General features: G+C 34.4%; 1 protein-coding gene across 1 annotated transcript in view; it reads right to left on the bottom strand.

Annotated features, from left to right (window-relative positions):
• Nucleotides 1–14,596, bottom strand: part of DENND1B (DENN domain containing 1B) — a 142,651-nt gene that overhangs the window by 20,322 nt on the left and 107,733 nt on the right. The window contains exons 9-12 of the mRNA XM_058176029.1: nucleotides 13,657–13,697; nucleotides 13,104–13,172; nucleotides 8,733–8,789; nucleotides 7,883–7,993 (exon numbers count right to left, since the gene is read on the bottom strand). Of these exons, the coding sequence (XP_058032012.1) occupies nucleotides 7,883–7,993; nucleotides 8,733–8,789; nucleotides 13,104–13,172; nucleotides 13,657–13,697 (278 nt within the window). The remainder of the gene's footprint in view (nucleotides 1–7,882; nucleotides 7,994–8,732; nucleotides 8,790–13,103; nucleotides 13,173–13,656; nucleotides 13,698–14,596) is intronic.

The raw sequence follows: 14,596 nt of genomic DNA on the forward strand, positions 1-14,596 counted from the left end.
GTAAGGCAATATGTAAGACTTCTAGCAGCTGCTATGTTTTAAATCAAATATTCTAATTATATTGTAACCCACATTCAAATTGTTGTGCACATTTCTCCCAGTGATTGTATTCGAAGGAACGGAAGTGATGTTTTTTAAAGAAGTTCCTTCTTTTGGTAATGTCAAGATGTAGACTCAAGCTATTTTTTTTAAGTGTGTGAGAAATGATTCCCATACTCATCAGAGTGATTTCAGTTTATCTACTCTAAATGTAACTAATGGTAGGTCCAACACCATTACCAATTGAATTTTTTAAAAACATATCATAAATGACAAAGTTTAGATAATTTCATGCATGATTTTATGGAATTCGGTCTTATTTTTTTAAAAAAGTCAGTATGTTGAATTGTTTTACATTTGATTATTACATTACATTACATTACATTATATTATATTATATCTCAGGGGTGAAATGCTCCCGGTTCGAACCGAATCGCCCGATCCAGTAGCAATGGTGGCAGGTGGTTCGGACAACCGGTAGCAAAAATCCCACCTCAGCTGAGCTGTGCGATTATCAGAGGTTTTTTTTTTTTTTTACTTTTAAAAGCATTTTTTCTTTGACCGAAAAAATGCTTTTAAAAGTGTAAAAAAAAAAGCCTCTGATGATCGTGTGGCTCAGCTGGGATCGTCAGAACCCTTTAAAAGGATTTTTTCTACAACTTCTTCAATCGAAGAGATTGTAAAAAAAATGCTTTTAAAAGTAAAAAAAAAAGTTGGCCATGCCCACTCAGTCGCATTACCCCCCAAGCCACGCCCACATAAATGGTAGTAACAAATTTTACATTTCACCCCTGATATATTATTATTATTATTATTATTATTATTATTATTATTATTGTTATTGTTATTATTGTTGTTATTATTATTATTATTATTATTATTATTATTATTTATTAGATTTCTATACCGCCCTTCTCCCGAAGGACTCAGGGCGGTGTACAGCCAGAATAAAAACAAACAATACAATATACAATTATAACAAAATTAAAAAACTTATTACACAATTGGCCGAAAACTTTAAAACATTTAAAATTCTAAAAACCCATTAAAATTCATATAAAATTTAAAAATATGAAATATAAATGTAAAAATACAACAAAATTTAAGCCAGCCCTGCGCGAGTAAATAAATGTGTTTTCAATTCGCGGCGAAAGGTCCGAAGGTCAGATATTTGGCATAAACCAGGGGGAAGTTCGTTCCAGAGGGTAGGAGCCCCCACAGAGAAGGATCTTCCCCTGGGGGCCGCCAGCCGACATTGTTTGGCGGACGGCACCCTGAGAAGTCCCTCTCTGTGTGAGCGTATGGGTGGGTGGGAGGCATGAGGTAACAGTAGGCGGTCCCATAAGTACCCAGGCCCTAAGCCATGGAGCGCTTTAAAGGTAGTAACCAGAACCTTAAAGTATATTTCAACTGCTACTTCCCAGCTCTACCCCATCTTTGAAAACATTTATCAGTGGCTGCTTGTTTTCCCTTTACTATCTTCAAACGCTTTTATGACCTCATAGAAATCATGCTAATAAGATTCTGCTGCAAAATACTGTACAACAGAGATGCACATAAAATTGAAATAAAATAAAGATGGCATGTAAGCCATAAAATAGGAATAACACATGGGAAAGACGGGGTGGGGAGGAGAGAACCACTTCCCAACTGCTACAGAAAAATCCAGGTTCTCATCTCATGTGATGTCATTGTACTACTGCTCCCCTTTTGGCTATCAAATGGTGACCTGCCCTTGGTTTAAACAGAGAAAGTACCTCTATGCTCTTGTAAGCCACCTTTTGCTACCACCTCCCTTAAGAGTTTCAAATCTTACTTGTTAATAGTAATAAGTAATAGTAATAAATACTATATTAATAATATTAATATTAATAATAATATATTAATAATAAATACTATTCATCAATACCCTGATGAAGGTATCTTTTCTTTTATGTACACTAAGAGCATATGCACCAAGACAAATTCCTTGTGTGTCCAATCACACTTGGCCAATAAAAAATTCTATTCTATTCTATTCTATTCTATTCTATTCTATTCTATTCTATTCTATTCTAGTCTAGTCTAGTCTAGTCTAGTCTAGTCTAGTCTAGTCTAGTCTATCCTATCCTATCCTATCCTATCCTATCCTATCCTATCCTATCCTATCCTATCCTATCCTATCCTATCCTATCCTATCCTATCCATCTTAAACTATTCTATTCTATTCTATTCTATTCTATTCTAAATAGATAAACAAGGTATTTCATATTATTTTAAAAGAAAAAGAAATTAAAAAATAAATATGTAAGTGGTCATGAAGAACACTATTACTTATTGATCGATATGAGGTTCTTACATTTCAATATCCAGAAACCAAAGAATCTCACCAACTCTTGCACTCAACTAAAAGGATATTGTTTCACTTGTGCTTATCAAAAAGTAACCCATTCCCTTCCCTATGTTAGAAGATATGGTTTGCATCAACTGGGGAAAAAATACTTTGAAAAAAATGAATGTTGCAAAGCCTAGAATGGGATCAACATCTCCAGATTGTACTAGATCAGTGATGGTTAACCTTTTCGGCACTGAGTGCCGAAACTGGAGCAAGCACGCCATAGCGCCGGAATCCAAGAGAGCAGCTGGCTGGTGCGCATGCACTATTCCAGGTTCCATCACGTGCATGCACGCTGGACAGCTGGTCTTTGTGCGAAGAAGACTGGCTGGCCGGCCCACATGCGCGCGACAGAACCTGGAAAAGCAGCTGGCGATGGCGCGCATGCCCACAGAGAGGGCTCTGTGTGCCACCTCTGGCATGTGTGCCATACGCTTGCCATCATGGTACTAGATAAGCAGGGAAAGCAATTGTTGAAAAATTATTATAAGCTTTTTAAAAAAATGTTTTGCTTTTTACTTGCTTTTCTATAGATACAGGACTGTGTATGTATGAAGAGTTATTTTACATCCTCCCTGAAGTCATTTATACCACTAGAGGGCAGTCTCGTAATTTTGTGCAGCCTACATTTTCTATTTTTAATTAAAAGATATGCAGGCTGCAATATAGATGGATCATAATTGACAAGGAAAGACAAAAGATTGTCTCTTCAAACAAAAACTAACAGAGCCAAGCACATCTATGGATTATGCTTTCTTTTGTCTAAAACAATGTGCTAATTGACTGAATTTACCTTTTTTTATGAGAAATCTTAAGCTAAAACAGACTACCAAACTGTCGATTCAACACTGCTCACTGTTACTCTGCATGACATCTGTCACATACAATATTTTATTCACGTTACTTAAATAGCTAGATAGAGCTCAATGGTGCCCTAGCATTGTGTAGAATTTCCTGCAAAAGGCCAAAACAGAGGAAAAAGAGGAATGCTGGGTGCCTGAACTTCAGTACGATTCCACGTGCTCTGCTGAATCTCAGTCTGTGGAAAGCAAACGGGTATTTCTTCGTTTCAGAAAAATAATGATGTTCAATTTTGCTTTGAATCTGTTGCATGCAACCTTCAATTCACAATAGGGCTGAATGTTGCCAAGACCAAGCCCTATTTGCTCAGTTCATTCCATCTTGACAGATAGAACAGGACACAACCTACACCGTATCTCTGAGATTCGGAATGGTGGGGGTGGAACAAAAGCACAAAGAGGGCTCTCTTCTGTAGGGGACAGCCTGCTTTCAGGAAACAGTCAACCTGTCAGCCTACAGGAGACTCACAACCACAGTGAGACAGCAGCCACGGTGAACACAGGGTTGCCAAGCCAAGTGGTTTGTATTGGTTCAAAGACATTCCATAATTTGATTATGCATATGATTAATTCAAAAGTACCATCTGAAAATGTTCATTCAGCACAGCCGTACCAAAAAAAAAAAAAAAAATAGTAGTAAAGCAACATCCACAAGTTCTTCAACCACATTTTTGATGGTTTCTATACCACAAACTAGATTTTGCTAAGAATATTTCACATGTTTATTTTAAGTTCGTATATTTCACATAGCTTTATGAATATCCCTGGAGCTATATTCCAGCAACAAATTATATTGCCTATACAATATAACATCTTTGTGAAAAATAATTCACTTTCAATTAAGATACTGGGATTTCTGAAAAACCTGTATTTTGTACAAAAAGATTTTTTTTAAAAAAGAAGTGTCTTATAAGTAACTTTATACTTTGAGTTACAAACCATACATATACATACATTTCACAAAAAAACAAGGAAGCATAGCTAATTCTTCATTGTAACGTATGTTCCTAGCAGTGTTACACAGGATGCTACCAAATGTGTGACAAAGATTTATAAGCCAGTATCTTTTTAAAACATGAAAGGCTTTATTTAAAATGGGTCACAACCATAGCCGAAGATGATGTTCAGGATAACTAGCACATCCTCAAATATATCTGCCTTTGTTCTGCCTGAAATATTTACTTTTAAGTAATGCGAAACAGACCTGCATTTTAAAAGATCCATCTAGCTGATGCGTCTATGGATACTCAAGAAAATCACCCTGAACTCAAATAATCTTTTTACAATCTAAGGCATTTCTACAGGCTCCATTAAAAAAGGAAGGTAAAAATTAAAAGGAAGGAAAGGCAAAGTGGGAGAAAACTGTTGACATGTGAAAAATCCTGTCATTTGCTTTCTCTTTCTTTTTCTTTTTTTAAGTATTCTGTTCAATCTAAGTTAATGCTAAGGGGAGAGGGATTATTATTTAACCATAAAGGGATGAAAGGGTTAACTGTAAAATACACGTCAAGATTTTAATAAGGATTAATAATAAAAAGCCTTAGCCTGCCGCTTTCACTAGATTTTGTTGTGGTGGCTTTTCCCTTGCTTAGGGCAATCCATCTGTTAATTTTGACTTGCAATGCAGTTAAGCTCTTCCTTCTTATTCTCCCTCTCCCGCCTCTGCACACCCACAACCAAACAGACTAGAATAGCTATGAGGAGGCTGGCACATGTCTTACAGAAATAGAACAATTCTTTTCAGAATCTCTTAGGTGAAGATCAGTTGTGCTGTCATGGTGTGGGATCCCTTCCCTGTTGCACACAGAAGCAATCTGGTGTATGTACAATGGAGAAGTTAGTACAATGAAACCCCTGGCAATACAGTTATTTATGCCTATTTTATGTGCATGTGTAAAATCTATGCATATTTTAATGCACTGATTTTTGAGCTCCAGCACTGAATGGGCGAAATGGAGAAGAAGAAAAAAGCAGTTGATCTTGGCTATGACAGAGATTAGTAAATATTCATTGTTAACAACTGATCTGCACTCTGACCAATGCCAATATTCTCACTGGGCCAAACTAGCCTTGTTTTCAATAAAAGCAGTGAAGTACCCTCTCCCTTGAGCCCTGTTAGACTGACGCTGCAGTTGGAACTGTCATCTTCACACAAAAGCAAAGGGGCTGGGCTTTACAAATGCAAAGCCTAATTGGGAGATCTCCATGTCTGTACCCTTGACATTTATTTAAACCTCATCAAAAAAATAGGAAATAACCAAACTAATTAGCAGACTGGCATACAAACTATTATTTGTTGGGGTAGAAAGCATATTCATATTCAGCTCTAGAAAACGACAATATTACTAATGACAACGTCAAAAACAGCATTAATACGATCTTCCAGCAGGAAGATGAGTTTGATTTTTATGCACTGTTTTATAAGGGCAACATACCAACCCTAAATTACTAATATATTTTTAATTTGAACAAATGTAAAGAGAGAAATACCGTGCCTTAAAATCCAATTGCAGAGCCAGGACTACATAGAAAAATGTACAGTATGTACTTTTATAGAATCTACATAGGTAAATTTTGCAGTAGAACTATTAAAATGTGGCTGAATAGAATTCTACATTAGGATAAGTGACACAAATACATTAATTAGTAATTGGTATAAGGTATATCGATAATTAGCTACTGGAGATTTCCAGTCTTCATTTTTCAATACAAAATTCATATCAAGGAATTCAAGCTCACCAATGTTATTTGAGATCTATTAACACAGCTCATTACTTAGTAATACAATCTACTGATTATTAGCTAGTCACTAAAATCTGAATAGTTTTTATATAAGATCTAGCATATACTGCTTTAATCTATAAATTGCTCACCACCTATCCATGTCAACCCATCTTATTCTGGAAGCATTTTGCTCTCAGTATTAATTTAATATGCACTGGTTCCATTATTAAACAATTAATGATTGAAGTGCCGGAAATAGACTGGAAAATAGATAAATAAATAGGTTTCATGGATCTAAGGGACATATAGAAATAAATCCATGTAAAAATCCAATTTAAACCTAGAAATTGCTCCTTATATCTATAGAAGACAGCTGTATATTTAAAATATACAACTTGCCATTTCTAGTTATACAACATAGTGAACGTGCTAGAAAATGGCGTGCTAGTTGTCACAATGCTTAAAAGTGTTAACTATAGATCTGTACTTTTTCCATGTATTATTTGTTTTCTCAGTTTTCAATATTTAAATATTTAAATATGTAATTTAAAGAATTAGATTTCTGAAAAACATGATATATTGTATTTTTACTGACACCAAGAAAACTATAGATGCAGAGGTCTGCCACTAAGGATTTAAAAAAAACTTTTACAGTAGATATTAACAACTTGCTTGATTAAAATTCTAATATGTCTACATTTGAGTTCATTGTTTTTTGGACTAAGAATTTGATAGGAAGCTATACCTGCTCTACCTGTCATTGAACCTAATCCCATGCTCTGATGCTGCTAGATAGACATATGAAAATCCTACAGGAGTTTTGCAAATATTCTAAAGCTCTAAAAGATATAGATAGATGATAGATAGATAGACAGACAGACAGACAGACAATTCCAAAATTCATCAACTATCAAAAATCAAAGGGTCAAATTTTTCATGTTCATCTCTGTGAAGAGTGAAGGATTCTCTTTTTCAGTACTTAGATTAAACTAAAATAAGTTTTGTCAGCATGTATATATAAATGCAGTATTTACAAATTTTAGAAATTCATAATAATGTTGAATAGGAATTACTCTTAATATAGATACTTTTCTGTAAATGATGTAAGACAACCTTCCATGACCTATGTTAATACAACTCTAGCCTTTACAAAGGAAACAATTCTTTAAAAGCACACAGTAATTAGGTAAATTACATTTTCATTGCAGCTTCTTTTATTTATTTGTTTAAGTTTACATGCTACCCAACTCTAAAAGCCAACTCCATTATTAAACAATTGATTCACCTTTATTCATAAGGTGAATGCCAGCTTGCATATATTTGAGGTAGGTGGGCTACTAATACTTGTAGTGGGCTCTCTCTGTCTCTCTCTCTCTCTCTCTTGTGTGCGTGTGTGTGTGTGTGTGTGTGTGTGTGTGTGTGTGTGTGTGTGTGTTTTAAACAACCTTTTGTGGACCACTGGGCACATTTGCAATTTTGAGAACATTTCACAATGTCTACAAAAGAGTAGTCTATTTATTTTTAAATGCATTAACAGAAGAAAACAGGTGAGAGTGTTTCCAACAATGCTTTATAACCTCTCTGTTACTTTTGTCTACTTACTGAGTTTATAGACAAATTTTAAAACTAACTATCTACTGTTATTATTTTATTGTCTGTTTGACTCAAGTGAGACCCAGATACATTCATGTAAATAAAAATAATGCTAAAACATGCTTTGCTTTGGAGAAAGCCAGCTTCCCATTGTATGTTTTATAAGCAGAAGTCAGGGAACGAGGATCAATAGAGGGTTCACAATGCTTATTACTGCTGTACATTCCCCATCTTGATTAACAAATATCTTGTGTTTGTTAACAATATCCAAAGGGAGAATATTTTTAATTACCTGTGCAAGTCGCCTTTTTTCTGTGTTCTCTCTTGGAGAATTATGAAAGGTACAGAATGGAGCATATTGTGAAAAACCTGAGCTACAAATTCCATAGTCATCTTCTCTTTCCTACAGAGAAAATTAAGACTGAAAAAAGTTTGTAACTACTCATTTTTATACCAAGTTAAACACATACACACCATTAAAAAAATTGTTACCTAAAAGATTTAAATGCTGGAGTAACAACTACAATATAATTTTTAAATATGATGAAGCTATCAAGTAGAACAAAATTCTTTTTGTACTTTTGAGCCTTGATACCTGAGGAGAAAGTGAAATAGTGCTCAAACTCCTTGATTTAAAAATGAATATTGATGATAAACATATACTGAATATATGGAGTCTTGATGTGATGCCCCTCATACTTTTAAACCATACCCTTGGAAGGCCTAGGATGCTAAAATAATGCCACAATTTACTGAACCAATGAAACCCAAACAGACAACTATTCCTGCTGAATTATATTTCTCTGGTAAAAATCACTTGCCTTAAATTCTCAGCTAAAAGCAAAGGCTTCAATTGTGACATCAAAGTAATCAGCTTTATGAAAACATACATCCTGTTAATAGATCTTTGAAGACTTCTGTTTTTTTCATGATAAATATGCAAACAATAAAGAGATTATTCAAGTAGATGCACAGAATGACAGAGAGTTGCCAGAGGGCTCGTTATAAAAAATGCATTGTTGAACAAAGGGCTAAGCATATTTCAAAAGTCATTAAAAACACAAATCTTGTGGGATTCATAAGGTATATACTTCAAACTGAAGCAAGAAACAAGGTAAGAAAGTACAAATTTTGCCACATACCTTGTGTTTCAACTTACTCTTCACCTCTTTTATTCCCTGTTTTGCATGATTTTTTGCCTGGAGGAAAGAAGAGGAAGGGGAAAAAACTAACTGTATCTGCAAAACAAGGGTTTGATACCATCCTAGATGAAGTCAAATAGAATTTAAAATTGAAACTTTCACATTATGTGGTGTAACAAAAAAAATATCACTAGATTGCTAACAAGGTTTGCATTAAGGTGTGCATTAATTGCTAAAGTGTGCATTAAGAGATGGATTGTGGCATAGGCATAATTGTGTTATCAAAACACACTCTTTAAATTGGTATTTCTTTAATGTAACATTCTTATGAAATGGTGTATATGTAAAAAATAAACTCTTAGTTTAGTCACAAGTTGAATTGGAAAAAAGCTCAGGCAATAATATTCCAATCTAGCTCTTTTTATATGCAGAGCCATGTCAAAGTGTTGTGTTCTTCATAGTTACTATTATTAGATTTACAATAAAGTTTCATGTCATTTCTTCACATCAGTCTGAATAAAAATGACAATTATACTTCGCTTTTTATAACAGTGAAATAATCATTCTAGAGGCAAAATAATTGTAAAGAAGTGTGGTTTTTCTTTCAGAGGCAATTTTAACTTTAAAGAAGAACAAATAATATTTCAATTCACTTTATTATTCAACTTCAAATTCTTGCAAATCATTCTTCAAACAATTACAATAGTTGGCTATTTTTCTATCCAAACTAAAGCCAAATTAAAGATAATGAAGCTATTGTTGCTATTTCCAATATATCCAGATTATGAAATGGTCTTTATATTTGCAAGCTACTCTCCTTAGGACCTAAACTAAATAGAAAATGCACCTAAATACAAATCTAATTTAGGGTAAACTATACAGGAAAAACAACCAGCAGCCAATGATTCACAAATGAATTTTAGCCCCCTTGTACTGTTCTCACCAAGCCCCTGCAACTCCCCAAACTGTGCATTGCTAAGCTCTGTTTTCTCACCTAACTCATATTCCTTGTAGCATGTAAAGGCAAAAAAATGGGCAGTACGGGCAGGGGAATGAAGTGAACATTGGATATTTTAAAAACGTTTGCATGCAGTGTAGATGATCATATCCTCTAACTGCACACTCAGCTATAAAAGGTCTCTAAACTTCATTGTTTTCAGCAGATTCAGAAATTTACATTTCAACAATATAGTATACACAGATTGAATGTCTCCCAATAGAAAGCATGAAGTTTTCTCCAGCAAGTGCATATTAAATAAGGTGTTGCTTGACTTCAGTATTGTATGGTAAGTATATATATACATGTATGTATGGTATGTATGTATGTACAAGGCAACCTCCACCATTAATTGCCTAGGTGAGAACACTATGATAACCATCATACTTGATTTTCCATTGGCATCTGGACAGATGACATTATTTTACCTATTCACATTTCTGCAAAGTCATGACAGGACACCAAGATGGAAACTGGAAACTAAGATATCCCTTATTAAATCAGTAAAATGCCCAGAAGATGATACCAATAGGACAGTATGTAGGCATTTTTTCCAGGATTCTCTTCAAAAATTTAAGTCAGCAGTGAATACTGGAATAGATTCATCATTACAAGATTATAATGATCAAAATAAGACAGAAACCCAGTGGTGAGAAAAGAGAGCGTTTTTTTTACTATTCCATTAAAGAACTGTATATAAGTTATAAATGAACACATGAATTCACAGTACTTTTAATGTATTTACCTGAAATATGGCTTCAGTGTGATTTTGAATGATGTAAATTTAAAAATTCTCTTTTGAAAATATAAAGTAAGAAACTGATTCATTTATTCATGATTGAAGCTCAAAGGAAGGAAGCAATTTTCAGACATCTCCCTAGTTTTGGTTCGCAGTGTTTCTTCACCCATAGCATCTTCCCAACACTAAGATAATTTCCATGTATTAAGGAAACAGGTTGTAGTGTGATGTACTGATTAAAATGTTGGAATAGCATCTGGGAGACTAAGGTTTAAATTCACCAATCAGATAGCTCTTCAGTGTTATAAACTTTTAGGCTGGATGAACCTGGAAAACATCTTGTCCCCCAAATAGGCAGGTTTTTCAGCCCTCATAAAAGCATCCTCATGTTGCTTTGATTGAGATTCTGTTCCTCACTAGAGACTCTAGAAGAAATTAGTCACAATACCCATTGACTATCACCTTTTCAGGCTGATAATTTTTTATATTAAAATCTACCACAGAAATTAGTGACAATTATAATGACCAATGCACATTTCCCCTAATTTTAAAAGGAGATAAACAGGGATTTATTTATTAATTACCTTTAATTTCTGTATTAATGACACCATTGTGACCCTTTCTAAGCTGGAACTTCATTCTACTAAACTGGAACTTCATTCTACAACTCTAGCTATTTGATCTATCTCTATTTGTCTTTATGTAGATGATGTAACTATTTTACCTGTAACTTAAGTGGGCCTTGGTAGTAAAGTTCTACTGATCTAGGGAATTTCTTGAAATTAATTATTTAATTAATTGTTTTTTATTCAATTAATTGTTTAAAAACTAAATAAAGCTATTTAGTTTAGATAAATAAAACTATTTAGAAACTTCTTTAGAAAGTACTTTAAAGTTCCTGATCACATGGAGAATTTTAAAAAGACCAGTTAACCAGGTAAAGGACTTCAAATATCTAGGCAACCATTTTGAACCTTCCAGCTATTGCAATAAACAACTGAGCTCTATATAGGAGCCCAGAAAGCCTCCGATGTGATCCTTAAATGTGTGAGTCATCAAAGCAATAATCACATCCCTGCAGCAATTAAATTAAATAGATCTAAGGAGCTTGGTGCCCAACTGTGATGCCCAGCTGTGTGTTTGTTAAGGATGCTTTGACTTTGGAAGCTATCCAGTTTATTTCTTAATTTTATTTTATTTTTAGGAGCTAAATTTTGGGTTCTTGCTCAACCTCAAATGCCCTAACTTTAGAGTTTGGCTGCAACTCTTCTGAGGCATACCTAAAATTTCAGGATCTTATTGTTTTACTTGAAACAATTTTTCAGGGAAGCATCCTTAGTTCACCTTACTCTACTAAGTAGATTTACGTGATCCCTGACAAAGTTAAGTGACTTTGACTTGGCTAATTGTTGCTCTTATGTCCTGGCTATATAATATCTTGACCCAGATAAGGCCTTGACGGAACTTAAACAGAGGATCTGGGATTTTAAACCTCCAAAATGGCAGGACTGAAGTTACTCCTATTGCGGTACAATTGATGATCCCTAGATACTTCCAGAACATCTTACATATTCCTCACAGGAAAAAAAAATATTTGGTCCATTAAATAAATGTAGATACACTAGTCTCCCACATGAAAATTTCATTTGTGCATGGATCAAATTAGAAACACTGCTACTGCATAATCCTCCATGGTGTCTGGAATTTATAAACCTAACCCATCTTTGGAGTCAACTCCTCCCCTGAAACACTACTTATGAGTCAGATGTCTTAAGTTTAAAAAAGCCTTCAAAATGCTTCTCTTTTCAAAATGGAGGCATTAAACCAGAACTTGATACTGGCAAAAATTATGGTAGTGTTGGATGTTTTGAGATAATTGTAATTGTTAAAGTATTATTATTTTAGCATTATTGTATTGTGCTTTTTTATAGTTTTGTTTGTGAGAAGCTCAGGTATAAACACTTACCAAATAAAAATAGTACTACTATTTCTATTATTACTATTACTACTGCAACAACTCCTAGGGAGGAGAGGGAAGAATCTTAGCACAAAGAACTGGCAAACTGAAGGAGTTTCACCTCTAGATTCAGTCACTGTATGGGTGGTTCTGCAAACAAGTATATGACATAATGACATAATGATTGGCATCACTCTCACTAAACTTATTTGATTTTGGCATCTTGAAAGAAAAGAGAATACAGGTAGTCCTCAACTTACAACCATTCATTTAGTGACCATTTGAAGTTACAATGGGCACTGAAAAAAGCAACTCATAACGATTTTCACACTTATGACCATTGCAGTATCTTCATGGTCACATGATCAAAATTTGGATACTTGGCAACTTACATTTATAATGGTTACAACATGCAGGGGTCATCTGATGATCTTTTGGGACCTTCTGACAAGCCAAGTCAATGGGGAAATCCGATTCACTTAACAACCTTGTTACAAACTTAACTGCAGTGATTCACTTAACAACTGTGACAAGGATGATCGTAAAATGGGGCAAAAGTCACTTAACAACTGTCTTGCTTAGCAATGGAAATATAGAGTTCAATTGGGATTGTAAATTGAGGACTAGCTGTACACAGACAGATCTGTAAAAGTGCAATAGGAAAAAAATAGTTCTTACATATTGGTATGCTGTTTTCACAGCTGGAGTAGCTTTGTTCACTGCTGTGTTGATCAAGGCTCCTCCTTTCTGAAACACAATATACATATACACACATAAGCAGAGATTCTGATGCATGGAAAACACAGTTTAATTCTAAATTTAAATAGCATGTTTAGATTCTAAAGGAAAATCCACACCTCTGGTTAATTTAAATTGCAACCCTCAGCATGACCCCGAATATGCCATTTCTACAGCTGCCTTTCGTCTAGCTTTGTCTAGTACCACCCAGAGTTTACAATACATCATTTCTATGGCTGACACACTTATCAGTGTACTCTAATGTACTCATGTAGGGCACAATCCACCAGGAAATTGTCTTTCATAATGTTCTGATTATAGAAATGGGTGTTTTGCATGAGAGATTTGCACTGATCACTGCATGTATGCACTTGTATATACAGTATTGCACTAATTCTGAGCAATTCTGCACGTTTCTAAATAAGATTACATTCACATGGTGACATTTTTTGCACTGCAAGATATACTCCAGTCTCCGGATATGTTGTCATACCTTCACAGTATGCATCCACTGATGGTATGTTCTTAAATTTCCTTTAAAAAGGTAAATTAAAGGGAAACAAAGATTAGAACCATTTTGGGTAGACTTTTATGCATAATCTTCATAGCACAATAAATCCAGGTTCACAACAAACATAAGAATTTTACAGTTCTTATCTTCACAGAACATCAGATTGTATTATTTTCTTCGACAAAATCTATTGCTGATATGAACAGAATTTTAAAAACATGGTAAATTTAGAATTAGAATTAGAATCAGAATAAAGCTGGAAGAGACCTTGGAGGACTTCTAGTCCAGCCCCCTGCTCAAGTAGGAGATCCTATACAATTTCAGAAAAGTGACTGTTCAGTCTCTTCATAAGAACCTCCAGTGATTGAAGCAACCACAACATCTGAAGGTTATTTAGGGATTGAAAAAATATATACATATACACACAAATATATATGTATAGGTATTATATCAGGGTATAGTATAATACTACACTTTCTACAGTCTTACAGTTGAACAAAATTTTGCAAGGGGAGGAGAAGAGCAAATCAATGTGTGTTCAATAGTATTACGCTAATAAATTATTCATAATGGTCAGGGGAAATTGGATTCCACAAAAAGTAGCGCTGCTATTTCTTTTGTAGTGCAAATAAATTGAAAAGTTAGCAGAACAAGTAAATGTGGGTTTCATTTTAAAACCATTATTAATTTTCAGATAGTATGAGGAATGATAGTTGCTATCAATTCCTAGCCAATGGCTTTTCATAGAAGACATGGGTTTTATAACAGTTTCTAAAGCCTCTTAAACTCGGCAATACAATGAGGCATCTTGTAGCGAAGTATTTTGGTTTGTTCATATAACACCACTACGCTGAAGAGCTAGTCTGGGTGCCAGCAATTCAAAGTGCTAGTTCTTATCTTTAAAGCCTTTCATGTCTCAAGA

The sequence above is a fragment of the Ahaetulla prasina genome, chromosome 3 (assembly GCF_028640845.1).
Source record: "Ahaetulla prasina isolate Xishuangbanna chromosome 3, ASM2864084v1, whole genome shotgun sequence".
NCBI lineage: Eukaryota > Metazoa > Chordata > Lepidosauria > Squamata > Colubridae > Ahaetulla > Ahaetulla prasina.